The sequence below is a fragment of the Petaurus breviceps genome, unplaced genomic scaffold (genome assembly GCF_028583685.1).
Source record: "Petaurus breviceps papuanus isolate PSGF00001 unplaced genomic scaffold, PetGlider_PUasm1.0 181, whole genome shotgun sequence".
Lineage (NCBI taxonomy): Eukaryota > Metazoa > Chordata > Mammalia > Diprotodontia > Petauridae > Petaurus > Petaurus breviceps.
This window is the reverse complement of record NW_027185784.1, coordinates 11,874,558-11,890,144: the sequence shown is the minus strand read 5'-3', so window position 1 is coordinate 11,890,144 and position 15,587 is coordinate 11,874,558. Positions and strand designations below refer to the sequence as shown.

Here is a 15,587-nt window from a genome sequence, read left to right as displayed (position 1 = left end):
ATTGTATGCATTTTATATGAGTGTTTTTATTAGCCCCACCTTACAGTATCTTGGTTCTGTCAGAATTACTTGCCCAAGAAGACATCTGTATGAGAGTGATTTTCACATAGTATTAGGAATGTTATAATCAAATGATTATTAATCATATGTCTGTTATTCATCACTTAGTATTCAAATGTTATTCATCAAATTCTCAAAGGAACCATGAATAGAGGGCAGCCAGGTGACTCAGTAGATAGAGTGCTAGATCTGAAGTCAGGAATTCTCATCTGCCTGAGTTCAAATCTGGCCTCAGACATTCACTAGCTGTGTGATCGCGAGACAAGTCATTTCACCTTGCTTGCCTCCGTCCCTCATCTGTAAAATGAGATGGAGAAGGAAATGGCAAACCCATCTTTGCTCAGAAAACCCCAAATGGAGTCATGGAGCATTGGACACAACTGAAATGACTGAACAACCACAGAAAGCTATGAATAGGGGTCTGTGTTTTTGCAGATATCTGTACTCTTCTTTGTGCATCACAGTCCTTGGAAGAGGTAACTAAATAGGGATAGGTAATTTCAATAGAAGACTACTTTGACATACTTTTTTTAAAGTAGTTCAAGACCCCTATACTTTACCTTATTTATCATAACAGTGTCACCATAGACACTCAGTGGACATGGGGTATACTCATATGTTTTACATCATATCCCAGAGTAGTAGTTTAAACATCCTAGTGAGTGAGGTTGAGAAATTAAGAATAACATTCTTGTTATTAGAAGACCATTCTGATTTCTCCCCCCCCACCAATAGATTTGTTTGGCTTTATCAACAAGAGAGTTTGGTATATTGGGCATATTTTCATTGATTTAATATTTTAGAAAAAAAACTTGTATTTCTTTAAATGGATCTCTGATTCATCTCTCCTCTCCTTTAGTTATATTCTACTCTGAAAGAAGGCAACCCACCCTGGGAGGTGACAGAAGCGGTTCTCTTTATCATGGCCTCTATAGCCAAGAGTGTTGATCCGTGAGTATCTATCTATAAATAAGCCTTCTGCAGGAACCTCTGAATGTAGGAGAATGATTGGAATCACTTGATTTTCCTTTTATTTGTGTGTGTCTTCAGAAAACTCCAAAATCTCTGCATGTGAAGAGCGACTCATCATTTTCCTCTTTGCCTCTCTACCTTATATATTGATTGCTTCATCTCAAGTATCCATTTCCCCAGTAAAATTGAGCATAATAGGCTATTCTCCCCTTCCTTAGTTAAATAAATGTTCTTTTTCCCTAGTTGTTTATTACAAGTGTTGCTTTGCTTCCAAGGGTAAAATGTAGAAAGATAAACTGTTTTGATTGTGTGGTAAATTGTTGAGTCTTAATCTAAAAAATAGATCAAATGAGAAAGTCATAAAACTTGGTCTTTGTCCTAACTCAGTCACTGACTTGCTTTTATTAGTCATCCTTTTAGATACTTAGCAACCCGTCTGTAAAATGAGGATGAATACTCTCTTTGCTGACTCTCTATGGTGACATTGTTAGCATGGATGAGATAAAGTATGGATGTTTTGAACTGTTTTACTTGAAAGAATAATACATCAGAGTTGCCTTTTATTGAGATCGGCTGTCTCTATTTGATCATCTCTCCCTAGGACTGTAGTGCATAGTGAAAGAGTGCAGATGCCCATGGAAACTTGGACCCTTATATTCATGGCTACTTTTCAGAATTTGATGAATAACATCTGAAGTTTTCTGTACATCTGGCATAATTGCATGTCACATATAAAACTGGACTTAAAATTAATATTGTCATTTAGAAGGACTTTTAAGTAGTAGGTTATTTTTGGTTGTTGGGGGTTTTCTAGACTCAAAAAGACTAACTTTTTTTGATCCATTTCTTTGATTTGTGTTTTTTGATCCATTTTGAAGCCTCTATTGATAGGAGTTTTGTAGGTGAGATTTTAGGAAGATAAGTAGATATCATTGTTGCTGTACTTTTGCTTTTTTTTTCTTTTTTGGAGGGGGTGAGGCGGGACAATTGGGGTTGTGACTTGCTCAAGGTCACACGGCTAGTAAGTGTTAATTAAGTCTGAGGCCTGTACTTTCTCTTACTACTTGCAAAATGTTGATTTGTTGGGATAGGTGAGTATGGAGCATCAGTTATAAGACATATAAGACTGGCCTGTGGCATACTAGGAGAAATGTTCAATTATAGAATTAGTACCTGGTTTTGAATGCTGGCTTTGGCATGTACTTATTGTTTGACTATGGACAAGTCATTAAATTTCTCAGAGCCTCACATGATTCATCTGTAAAATGAGGAAAACTACTTTTATGACTTAATCCACAGAGTCCTTTTGGAGAAAGTGCTTTGTAACCTTCATAGCAGCATATAAATGTGATTAGTAATACTTAAGTTTTTTCCCTAGGAGAGCTAGGAAGGAGATCATTGAAAATGTGGATTTCGAATTAAATTTTTCTTCCAGCTACATCCTGATCAACTTTTACTTCCATCTGTTATCTCTTTTTCTGCATAAAAGAATGAATTCTACAATATTATCAGCAGGGAATGAACTTGCTCTAATTTAGGGTATTAAGAGAATTAGAAAATGATAGTTTCATGATTAAATAAACTTTCTCTTTTTTAAAATATTATTTTTCCCCACTTGTAAAGTACTTTATTATTATTACATATTTATATTTTATTGTTTTTATTTCATTTATTATTAAAATAATTTTTATTAATTCATAATTATTTGTATTATATATTCTATTCTATTCTATGTATACTATAAACAGGTTCTATATTATATATTATTAATTAATAGTAATATTATTATTACATGTAAAGTATTTTATTTTTTTCCCAATTACATGTAAAGACAATTTTTAACATCCAAATTTTCTCCCTTCTTCCTCTTTATTTTCCCTCTCCATAAGACAGTAAGCATTTGATATAGGTCATATATATCCAATCAAGTAAAACATTTCCATATTAGAGTAAATAAACTTTCTAAAAGTTTCTTTTACATTTGAATCTGATGTTTTCTTGCCCTCGTTTTCTCAATCCAGAGAACTGGATTGTAAGAATCAGCATACTTGAAGAGCTGAAATCATGAACTTGGTAGCCAACTGTGCATGGAGTACCATTTCAGAGCATTTCCATTTAATCTCTTTTCTGTTTTCTTTCCTCTTGAGTCATCCTGACAAAAAGGTGAACTTCTCATACTTCCTAGCACTTAAAATTCACGGTACCAAATAATAGGAACTCCCAGAGAATCTCTGCTAAAGAAATATTTCTGAGATAAGTTTAAATAGGCCTTTATCACAGTAAAAAGCTAAATCCTCTATTTGAAGGACCTCAATTTAGTTTTTGTGGGGTTACTTTTTCAGGTACTCTATTAAGAGCAAATAGAATGGACAAGAAGAATGCTGCTCCAAGAGCAAAAACATTTCATTTCATTTCTTCTTCCTTTAGGAAGATTTAGGAAACCCTGACATCCAGTGACAAATGCTTTAGTCTAGTTGTCTTTCCATTTTGATCATCTCATTAGAGATAATGGGTGTTATTACTGCCTATTGTTTGACTAGGATACCACCTCTCAGTGCAGTAACGGTGAACATTTCCCTTTTGTTCTCAGGGAAAATAACCCAACACTTGTGGAGGTCCTAGAAGGAGTTGTCCGTCTCCCAGAGACCGTACACACAGCTGTCCGATACACCAGCATTGAGCTAGTGGGAGAGATGAGTGAAGTGGTTGATCGAAACCCGCAATTCCTTGGTAAGTCTGAGATTATGGAAGGTTCTCTACTGTGTTGCTACCTTTTTTCTAAGGTGGCAGGTTCTTAAAAGGGAAAAATTGTGGTTGCCAATTAACTTAAGTACAGTCAGTCTTCTAATCAGTTAAACGTTTTACAGACTTGGAAGATCTTTCCTGATAAAGATATCTAAACTAGGAAACATTCTGCCTAAAATTACTTGAACACAAGAATTTGATACTATTTTATGTTAATGTAGAAGCCATGTTAAAATAGGCTTCGTTCAGTAGCAGTTTATTTATTCAAACTAGGGAGGAGACTTATAAGTGCTGAAGAAATCCCCCATTTAATGTGTTATGTCATGCTCTAGATAAATAAGAGTTTATTCAGAAGAAACTGATGAATTTTGTGAGTTCTCCATTTGTTTCTCGCATATTTAGACCTGATTGGATTTTAAAAACAAAATCAAAACGATATAGAATTTTAGACTTTAAAGGGGCTTTAGAGATTATCTGGTCCAGTTCATTTATTTTTCGTTTAAAGAAATTGAGGCCCAGAGATTTTAAGTGATTGTCCAAGGTTATTCAGATCCTTTGATAGTCAGTGGTGGAATTGGGGCTGAGAACCCCAGGTTTTTAGATTCCTTTGTGTTCACTACATTAACTGTTTTCCCACCCCCCCTTTTTTTTTGGAGGGGGGAAGGTAGGGCAATTGGGGTTGAGTTGCCCAAGGCCACATGGCTAGTAATTGTTAAATGTCTCAGGCTGGATTTGAACTCAGATCCTCCTGACTATGGGGCTGGTGCTCTATTCACTGTGCCACCTAGCCACCCTGGTACCCTCTTCCTACCGCCCCCCCCCCTTTTTAATTGAATGAATATTAGACTAGAAAATGGAGTTGTAATAGAAGCTTTCTGTTGCCTTAGTTTTATCCCTATTCTTTTAGTGTTTGTTTTGGGCTTACTGAAAAATAATCGTTGAGGTAGTCATTAATAACCAGATACAGTAGTCCAAGCCTCTTTTATGGAAATGGTCATAGAATTTGAACTTGATTCATGTGACTTTGAATACATATTTTTCACATCTATTTGGGATCAGTATAGGTGTTATTATTTTAAGTAAACTGTATATATAGAATTTAAAACTTATAAAGTCAATTGAAAAATGATTAATTTTACAGAACCTGAAACATTGAACTTCAGTACACCATATGTTAGATGGTTATACTAATGACAAAGTAAGATATCACAGTTCAGAGCTATTAGACATCCTAAATATCCAGAAAGGAGGAGGGAGACAAAGTTCTGAGAGCTCAGTGTGTGTGGAGTTGAGGGACCCAGCTACACTAGCAATTACAGTAATCCAGACATGGAGAAGTGAATTATAAACTTTATAGAGACTGCCAAGAATTCCCCAGGGCACAAGGGAATAGAGAAGTATCATCAAATTGGAAGGGACAAATAGTCTTGCTCTTGAAGAACTTTTGGTTAGTTGACTCAAAACTTGAAACAAGGTAGAGAATAAAGAGATGGAGAGAGGTAGCAGAGCAAATGGAGAGAACATTGACCTTAGAGTCAGAAGACCTGGGTTTGAATTCTGGTTCTTTTGCTGTATGACTATAGGCAAGTCACTTAGCCTCCCTTATCCTCAGTGTCATCATCTATAGAACGGGAGTACTGATACTACCCGTTTCATAGGATGGTTGAATGGAGGGTTTTATAAAACTGTAAAAATGTGAGGTATTGTTGTTATATAATCAGGTTCTGTGCCGTGTGGTAAAGACTATAAATGTAGGAATTTAAGGAAAGCAAGGATTTTTGAAGCGCAGGACTCATCAGAAAAATTTCTAAGGAATTAGTAGGTTATTAACTGGCTTGTAAAAGATGGGTAGACAGACATTGACTTGCCAGTGAAATCAGAAGAGGGTCTTCTGGGTCAGGGACCATTGGCTGAGGCATGAGCACAGGACAGATCATAGAGTTGGGGGTTGGACTAAGGAGACTACTCTTACTATGGTAGAGACTATCCTCTTAAGAGTAGAGTAATAGATATTTTTGAATAGGTAAAGTTAGAAACAGTGTAATTTTCTTGAGTGTGGTCTGAGGAGTTTGGATTTAATGGGAATTTGAAGGGCATTCTAGGTTATACAGCAGGGTTGTGACATGATTTAAAGTGATTCAAAATATAGAACATTGTGGTGGGGAGAGACTGGAGATTGTCATAGTCATCTCAGTTGGGGTACAAAAGAGGTTGTATCTGAGCTGTTGGAACACTGTAGAACTTGACTTGGCGCTCAAGCAGATTACAGATCTGGTTGCCATCATAACTTTTCCTCATGAACTTGTCCGCCCAGGCTCAGGGGCTTTTTCTGTTAAATATACCTAATTTTGTAAAGATGGGAAGGGAAAATAAGATTTTTACAGAAATTCATTTTGTCTCTTCAGCAGACTGAGAGATACCTATACTGATCTCCCTCCCAGGAAGGAGGAAAGGTTGGTGTGGGCTTTTACAGCTTCTTGTTACATACACAAAGTGTGGGATCATGGAAGGAGCACTGGGTGGAGATCTGGGGTCAGAGCTGACCTAATGATCCTCACACCTTTGTGGCTTTGGATAACTTGCCCTCCTTGTGACTTAATTTCCTCTCTGTAAAATGAGGGAATCAGATTAGACAACTTAAAAGTTCTTTGAGCATTTAGTTCCTGGCTTTAGTCCTTTCCTTTTTCCCCTTCCTGCTAGATGCTGTGCAAGGTCCTTTGCTAGGCACTAAGACAGAGATACACATATTCTTTATCATTTTAGAATTAGCATAGTGTAGATCTGTTTAACAGTTTTTGTTTCTACCATATAATTCTGTGGCCTGAAAAATATGATTATGTGATCTGCTATATTTGTATGCTTCTTAGACAATCGCAATCTCATTATTTGAGATATTACTCAGTATAATAGTAACAGTAATTCACATTTGTAGAGGGCTTTAAGTTTTATAAAGATTTTTCTGAACAAAACAACCCTGTGGGGTGGATAGTACAGTATATTACTATCTTCATTTCACAGGTAAAAAGACTAAGACCCAAAAAAGTTATCAGAATTATAATCTCAGAGGCTAGAACAAGTAGTTAGAAGTTTACTGCAAACATTCTCATGAAATCTGTGCCTTTTCTTAGTATTCAAATTTCTGTCTTCTGTCATCAGACCCTGTGTTGGGCTACTTGATGAAAGGCCTGTGTGAAAAACCTCTGGCCTCTGCTGCTGCCAAAGCCATTCACAACATCTGCTCTGTCTGCCGGGACCACATGGCTCAGCACTTTAATGGACTACTGGAAATTGCCCGCTCCCTTGATTCCTTCATGCTGTCTCCAGAAGCTGCTGTAGGCTTGCTGAAAGGTATTTACTACATTATTAGTAATGGAGTTTTTTCCTAAGCCACCTCTCTGAGGTAATCTCATAACTCTTAAACCACTCCTAGTATTGCAGTTGTAATAGTGGTAAAGAAGACTTATTAACTCAAAGGGGGTATATGCACACACATAATGTCCTTTTTGTTGTATACATTGTTGGATCCATTCAGTCTTTTATTGAATTGGTTACTGTGTACACAACACTGATTTGAACTATTTCAATATAGGTAGAATGGAGGGGAAAGGTAGTTAAATATAACATCGACAGTATTCAGTCAGATTGTGAACAATATTGAATATAAATGAAAGAATACCAGCAATTCAAAGTAACATATTAAAAAGGGATACAGAATTGGGAAGTGTATAATAAATTGTTAGCATTTTCTTCAAAGTGGTCCTGTTTGTGCTTACCTCTGAACCAACTTTTATTCCGTGCATTTTTGAAGATGTTACAAAGTCTTTCTTCTGGGGGGGGGGGGGGGGAGACATTACTATTGCTACCTTCTCCCATTCCTAATATCCTGATGCCTCCACCCTCCATTAAAAATCAAGAGAAAGAATGAGGGCAAAAAACGTCTCAAAGCAGGTAAGCACCATCAAGCAAAATGAATCCACACAGTAGCCATGTCCAAAAATAGGTGTCTGCACATTGTGTTCTTCACCTCTCGGACAGGAGTTGGGTAGACATGCTGCGTTCACATTGGTTCTCTGGAGATGTGGTTGATCATTGCGATGCTTAGATCTTCAGTCTTCAGAGCTGTTTTTCATTACAGTGTTGTTGCTCTTGTATCAGTTGTTCTGGTTCTACTTACTTCACTCTGTATCAGTTCTTAATACCCAGGATTCTCTGAAATTGTCTCTTGAATCATTTTTTTTTTTTTTTAAGCAATCAGGGTTAAGTAACTTGCTCAAGGTTACATGGCCAGGTGTTTCTGGGTGGGTGCTGAGTATCTGAGCCCGGATTTGACCCCCAGGTTATCCTGACTCTGGGGCCAGTGCTCTTACTCGCTGTGCTACCATGGCTGCCCCTCTTGAATCATTTCTCATGGATAAATAATGTTCCATTTTATTCGTCTACCACAATTTGTTCAGCCATTTCCCAGTTGTCTGAGTAATCTAGGGGCAGCTAGGTGGTGCAGTGAATGAAGCACTGGCCCTGGAGTCAGGAGGAACTGAGTTCAAATCTGGACTCAGACACTTAACACAAAACTAGCTGTGTGACCTTGGGCAAGTCACTTAACCCCAATTGCCCTGCTTTCCCCCCTCTAAAAAAGCCAAAAAAAAAAAAAAGTAGTAGTCTATGGCAGCAACTTAAAATTTTTCTCCCTTTTTTAGTACCCCTTTCAAGATGAAGCTAATTTTGCCTGTGATTATTTCCTACTTGAATTGTCCTCCCGCTTATCTTAACCCTTGTGCCATCCCTGTTCTTTCCTTGTTGAAAGTGAAATATTTCTACCCTAACTAAACTCTTTTGTGTGTATGCATTTAACTTTCCTTTGTCCCTTTCAGATAAGAGTGGAGTTCATTTGATGCCCATTGCCCCTAACCCTTCTTCCCCCTTTTTGTACTCTTCTTTTCATGCACCTCCTTCTTTCTCCTTTCTACACTGGTGTGGTGTATTCCTCTTTTTGCCCTCTTTACTCTTTGTCCTCTTCAGACCCTCAGAACAAAACCATTCCACCTCCAGGACCTCTTATTTTTCTTACTTAATTCCCTCAGAACACTTGTTTAGATTATTACATTATTAACACTAAATCATCATCAGCTCCTTTCAGTTGTTCAGTTAAATTTTCTTTGCTAGGTTGCTGTTTAGTCTTGTATTTGTATTTATTTAGTCTTGTATTTGTATTTCAAAGTTCCTTCTCAGCTCTGGTCTTTTCATTAGAAATGCTTGGAAATCTTCTTTTCCATTCCCCCCCCCCATAATATTATCATACTCAACTACTTAGGGTAAGTTTTTCTGGGTTGTAAGCCTGTCTCTTTTGCCTTTTTGGAATATTGTTCTCATTTCTTCTTCAAATAAGCTGCTAGCCAGGGCTTATTTGATCTTGACTGTAGTTACCTGGTACTTGAACTATTTTTTTCTGGATGTTTATAGGATTTTTTTTTTTTTGACGTGGAAGTTTTGGGTTTTGGCCATTTCTTTCAGGCAGTGATTGGTAGAGTCTGTTCTTCTGGTTCTGAGAGCTCTAGGTTGTTTTGATGTGTGATTTCTTGAAATATAATGTCCAGACTTAAAAAAAATTTATGGTGTTTAAGGAGCTGAGTGATTCTTCCAATTTGTCTCTGCTGTATTTTTTGAGTCAGTTTTTTTTTTAATATCAGATATCTTGCATTTTCTTCCATTTTTTTTCAGTGTTTTGATTTTGTTCAGATTTTTTTTTTTGCTTATAGAGTCATTAATTGTTTCACTCTTGTTTTCAGAGATTCTATTTCTTGGGTAACATTTGCCATTCTTTCTTTAAAGCTTTTTCCCCCTCTGATTCCAGAGCTTTTGTTTAACTTTTTAATCTCTTGTTTTATTTGTTTTTCAGTATTTATTGGAAAACCCATTTTTTCTTTGAATCCGTGTTTGCACTTGTACTTAATTTTTTTTTTTCAGAACTCTAGATTTCTAATAATTTTTGATACTGTTTAGTATTTGGCTTACTAGTCTCTCCAGCTTTAGTTCTACAACTGGGAGGCTTTGTGCCAAGACAAGGCCTCTCTCTTGCATTTTTGATAGGGTGACCACACCTGTTGTTTCCTCCCAAGGTCGTGTGTTTTTGCATTGCTCATCTCCTGGATTAACACCACCACCCCCTACCCCACCCCAGCACTAGATTTTCTGGGCCCTTTCATAAGAGAGTCACAGTCCCTGGATCTAGGCTATTCCAGTTTGTGGTCCCATTGGCGCTTGTTTTGCTGGAGGACACCCCTTTCTTATTGTCCAAAGACTTTTGGCTGACTTTTTGTGCACTTCTGGGGTAAAAGAAGTTCCTCTAGTTTCTCATTGGATTTCCTCATCATTTTTCTGTCTGGTGTGAACTGCATGTTTTTTTTGCATTAAGTATATGAAAGCTGGGTGATCTGCCTCCCCTTCTGTCAGCCATCTTCCCTTTAAGTTTCATTAGTTCTACTCTTGTTTCTTGTTGCCAGTCATCCAGCTTAATAGGATTCAGAGCCCAAGTTTTCCTCCTACTGTGTTAGACTGTCAGGTATATGGAAAGATAGTGTGCCTTAATTCTTCATCAGATAAACCTATCTGAGCTTGCTTCAAAGCTCAACCAGCAAGAGCTTGTGAACAGTGCTCCAAATGGGGCTGCAAAGACAAAATTCATTCTGCTTAAAGTAGGATACTACTCAAGCACTCTCTGATCCAGCCAGGTCAAGGCATAGCATGCTTCAATACAGGCCACTGTTGACCACTCTTAAAAGATTCCATAGATAATAGGGTTATTCTAGATGTCCTTGGTGTTGTCCTGGAAATAACCAGCCATGACATTGGCTTTATGAAGTAGGGAAAAAGCTTTCATAGTCTGAGGTTAATTCTGTGCAACTTAAATGAATCTTACCAGAAGAGTAGGGAGTAAATGGGATGAGTGCTTTTATCCCAAAAGGTCACAGAGCCACATATGTTCTTTCTCTTTAATGATGCCCTGCTAAAGATCTCCCACACCAGAGCAGCTGGGTATCTGTGGACTTGTTAACACCAAACTTTCCAGAACAAGACAAAGATTGACTGTGGAGAGTATTCCTCCTTTGTTCTTTTCGTTTTAAACTCTCCTTTCTCACATAGATAAACCTTTGCTCACCCTGTTCCTTTTCCAGGAATGTTTCTTCCCCTTCTTTAAGTCTCTTTGCCTTTCAGAATCTTCACTGTCCTTCAAGGCCTAGCAAAAAGGTACTAATCCTCGCCTTTGAAAAACTCAAAGGCATTATCTTTAATGAAGCCTTTATTTTTTTCTTTCCACAGTCAGAAACGATCTTTCCTTCTTGAAATTTCTCCAAGCACTTATACTATTCTTGTGCTCTTAAGTGTGATTTTGTATTAGAGTTATATACATACTGTAGGATATTACACAGAAGGGTAGCATGTCATCTCAAAGTAAGGAGGGCCTGAATTCAAGTCCCACCTCTCAGACATACTTCCTGTGTGACTCTGGACAACTCACTTAACCTCTCAGTGTTATTAGCAGCTCTTTCAGTCTGTACAGTGCTAAGAAAGTGCCAACTTTTGTTGGTAGAAGGGATTTCTTCCCCTAGGAGTTCACGGTGGCTGTCCTGTCCTGTAGTGTTCCATACGGTCATCATATTCCCTATACCAAGTTATTAAACTCTCTGAGGAGAGAGCCCATGTCTTCATTATTTTTCTGTTTCCTCTTAGGTCTAGTGCAGTGCTTTGTATGTACTAGTCACCTGATAAATGATGATTGTTCATTGAGAATTAAGGACTTATGAACAAAGCAGCATTGGGAGCAGACTTTTTATAGGAACTACGTGTTCAAGAGCTCTTTTGAAGGCGGGAAGAAAGATACTTTCTGGAGAAGGAAGAAATATTCCGGTGGTCTTTCACTGGGTTGAGAATCATAAATTTAATATTCATGGTTGTCAATGTACAGTCAATGGTATATGTGTTCTTTTGAGCCACATAAAGGAAAACAAAACAGAAGGAACAAAATAATTTTCTCACTTCAGGGTAAGGAAATGAACAGTCGCAAAAGCTCATAGCTAGTTGTACCTGTGCCCTACCATTTCAGATCAGGAACTCTTGTACTTGAGTAGGGCGGGTGGTTTGTTTGCTTCTTCAATTCCTATGTTTCTTTCTTTGCTCTCTAGGGACAGCCCTGGTCCTAGCCAGATTACCCTTAGAAAAAATTGCTGAATGCCTCAGTGAGCTGTGTGCAGTTCAGGTCATGGCATTGAAAAAGGTGAGTCTTTTCAGACATTGGAACATTATATGTTTTCCCATTTTGATTGTTGAGGTAGCTACCCAGGCCTAGTTTGGTGTAGTAAAGGATCACAAAGAGATGGCTTAGGGGGAGTGGAAATTTCCTGAATTTAGAGTTCAGATTCTAGGCCTGCTACTTAATAGCTATAAAAACATGGGCGCAAGTCATTTAACATGAGTGAGTCTCAGTTTTCTTATCTGTAAAATGGGGGTGTTACTTGTATCTCTCATGGGGTTATGTTGATAATTAAAATGATGCAATGTATAGAAAGTGTTTTGTAGCCATAAATGTTACCCATTATTAATGTCATCATCATCATCTCAGAATAAAAAAGATGAGGACCAAGACCCCTTGCTCTTCTGTTTCAGTCGCTGATCCATAATGATATAGCAAATTAAAACCACAGGTTTCTTAAATCATGTAATGCTTTTCTCCTGTGTTCTTAATCCTTTTCCAGCTGGTGATGGGGCCCTGTTAGCACTGATTTAAATTTACTATACTAGATTCAATAGGAGGATTAAAAAAAGAAAGCCTTGATAGAACTCTGTTTAAGGTAGTCTGTTTATGCTTTAGAAGGTGGACTTGGGTATGGTGTCAACTAAATTTTAACTTGTTCCTTCCTTAGCTGCTATCCCAAGAGCCCAGCAATGGCATTTCCTCAGACCCCACTGTGTTCTTAGATCGCCTGGCTGTAATATTTAGGTAAGAAGTGGGGAGGAATGTGGATGGGGTGCTAGACTGGCACCTATGACTTTAGGCAAGTGTTCTTTCTCATTCTTCTGTGGCTATATTTGACTTTGCCTGTCCATTGTTTACCCTCTCTACCTGGAAAAGGAGAAGAATTAAGCTTGCAGCCTAAAAGTGAAGCATTTTATAAAGTGTTCCTCAAGATGAAAGGTAAATCCTAAAAATCATCGCTAGCTTATCCCTTTGTCAGTAGATTCTTGTAAAATTATAAATGATTGCTTGGACATTATAGTGGAAAGCATTCAAAAATCCAGATCACTTCTATTGTGGCTCTTGGAATTGTAACTCATTTCATCTCATGAACAAAGGCAGTTGGGGGTGGTGACAAGTCTGTAAGGGATTTGTACAGTTTCTAAGTATTCTGTGAGACCTGCATATCTTATGAAAATTGTTGAAGGACCAAATAGAGTAAGTTTAGCAACTATTTGAAAGTAAATGAAGAAAAATAAATTAAAAATTAAATGAGGAGCTGGGTATGGTGATACATTCTTTTTTTTTTTTTTTAAGCAATAGGGTTAACTTAAGTAACTTGCTCAAGGTTACACGGCCAGGTGTTTCTGTTTGGGTGCTAAGTGTCTGAGCCTGGGATTCAATCTCCAGGTCTTCTCAACACTGGAGCCGGTGCTCTTACTCGCTGTGCTACCTGGCTGCCCCTATGGTGATACATTCTTATAGTCCTTGCTTCTGGGGAGAATGAGGCTGGTAGATCATGGGAATTTGAGAGTTTTGAGCTGCGGTAGAGCCAGAGTTAAGCCCCTCCAGGTGGAGGGCCCTCAGATTGCCAGAAGGGGGGCAAACTAGCCCAGGTCAGAAAATGGAGCAGGTCATAGCTTCTTTATGCCATCAGTAGTAGGGTCATCCCTGTGAATGATTGGTATACTTTCCAGCCTACAGAAGCTAGAACCAGCCAGCCTCTCCCCACTCCCCCCCAAAAAAAGAATAGCTAAAGTGGGGGACTTACCCTTTTTTACTGATTTTTACCACAAAATTATTTTCCATGAATTATTTGCATTTTGATTTCATTCATTAGTTATAAGGAGGAACCTTAATCAGTGTTATTCTCTCTGAGGACCTGTTAAGCAGCAACCTTATGTTAGGCCAGTTAAAGGAAAATCATTAATTGGTAGACTTTTTTTTTTTAAAGCAATTGGGGTTAAGTAACTTGCCCAAGGTTACATGGCCAGTTGTGGGTGTGGGTGTGGCTGTGGCTGTGGGTGTGGGTGTTAAGTATCTGAGGCCAGAACCAATCCCGGGGCCCCCCAAAGGGGGGGGGGGGGCAGCGCTCCTACTCACTGCGTCACCTAGCTGCACCTAGACTTTTCTAATTTGAAGGTGAAGGGACATAGGCTTAGTCTTTGCTTTTTTGTTGTTGTTGCTTTAAAGTAAAGGTTGTTTTCTTAAAAAGATTATTAGAGAGTTGAAACCTTGATATGCGAAGCTCATATATTACTTGCCTTTTTTCAGATTATTAGAGAGTGGGATTTGAAAGAATAATTGAATGTGTTTCTCTTTACGTTTACCCTTGTATTGATACCATTTGATTTCTCTAGAAGTGAGAAATAGCCACTCTTTACTAAAGGTCTTGATATCTTCAAATCTTTTGATGATGGAAATGGAGTAGCATTTATTTTCTTAGAGTGAGATCAGTCATCATATTATATAATGTTTCTGATTACTAATCTGAGATTAAAGAGAAGAAATTAAAAATGTTTGCAGCAGATTGCTTCCCAAAAGCCAGAGGCGTCTTCTCCAGAGCTAGACTTGCTGGTGTTTAGTGGCTTGGAGGAGAGGGTTAGAATCATTGGTATGGTGGAGCCAGTTTGAACCTACAAGTCATTTATTAAATTTTCAGTGGGAGTATTTACACCCCAGAAATCTGCAAACCCTACAAATCAAGTCTTAAATTATTTCTTTGTTGATTGTCTAGATTTAAGAAAGTGATGGAGAAAATGTTAAAAATACAGATTTAAATTTAAAATGTGTCTTATACATTCCTTCCTTCCCTCTCACCCCTGCCAGTTGTTAAACATTTACTAGCACATATTTCATTGTTAGTAAGATAGTTGCAGTTAATTTGGAAGGGGGATTGAGGGAGGCATAATAAATGAGATTAATGTCTCAGCTTTCTTGTTGGTGGTAGATATCACTGAATAAAGAGGTTTGGGGCTATTCTCTCAGAGAAGCTGCTCCTTCATTACTTTGGGTCATTGTCTCTTCCCAGACACACCAATCCTATTGTAGAAAATGGACAGACTCATCCGTGCCAAAAAGTCATACAAGAAGTAAGTGCTGCTGTGGGCCTAAGTATCTAGGTCTTCTTCACCTTCCTTTACTGAGATTTAGGTAGTTGAAATGTCACCCTGGTAGATCCATTCCATCAAAATAGGTTGAATATTAATAAAAAGGGAGAATGAACCACAAAAGCAGATACAGCATATATTTCTTAGAACAAAGGCTAAAGGGAGCTGATCCAAAAACTCAAAAGAAAAGTTGAAATAAATTAATTCATGTTGGTCCCCAGGGCAAGCTGTCCCTCAAGAACCTGGATTCTCTTAGCAGTGTTGTTGATGGCTGAGTGCTTTTGAGAAAACCACTTAATCTTCATTGGTTCATTTTCTCAACTCTAATTTACTGGCCTTCTCCCTATCTCATTGGACCTTTAGATCAGCAGGAATTATGTGTATACTAAATTTTTTTTACTATACTTTACTGTATTTAGATAATCAGTATGGATTCCTTCTTCCTTAAAATAATCCTTTTGTCCAAGTTC

The 15,587-nt window shown here is 37.9% G+C and overlaps 1 protein-coding gene across 1 annotated transcript in view; it reads left to right on the top strand.

Moving 5' to 3' along the window:
- The window catches only part of TNPO3 (transportin 3), a 125,308-nt gene that overhangs the window by 89,893 nt on the left and 19,828 nt on the right, over window positions 1-15,587 (top strand). The window contains exons 10-15 of the mRNA XM_069087182.1: window positions 920-1,011; window positions 3,623-3,762; window positions 6,934-7,125; window positions 11,958-12,049; window positions 12,696-12,772; window positions 15,039-15,099. Coding sequence (XP_068943283.1) covers window positions 920-1,011; window positions 3,623-3,762; window positions 6,934-7,125; window positions 11,958-12,049; window positions 12,696-12,772; window positions 15,039-15,099 — 654 coding nt within the window. The remainder of the gene's footprint in view (window positions 1-919; window positions 1,012-3,622; window positions 3,763-6,933; window positions 7,126-11,957; window positions 12,050-12,695; window positions 12,773-15,038; window positions 15,100-15,587) is intronic.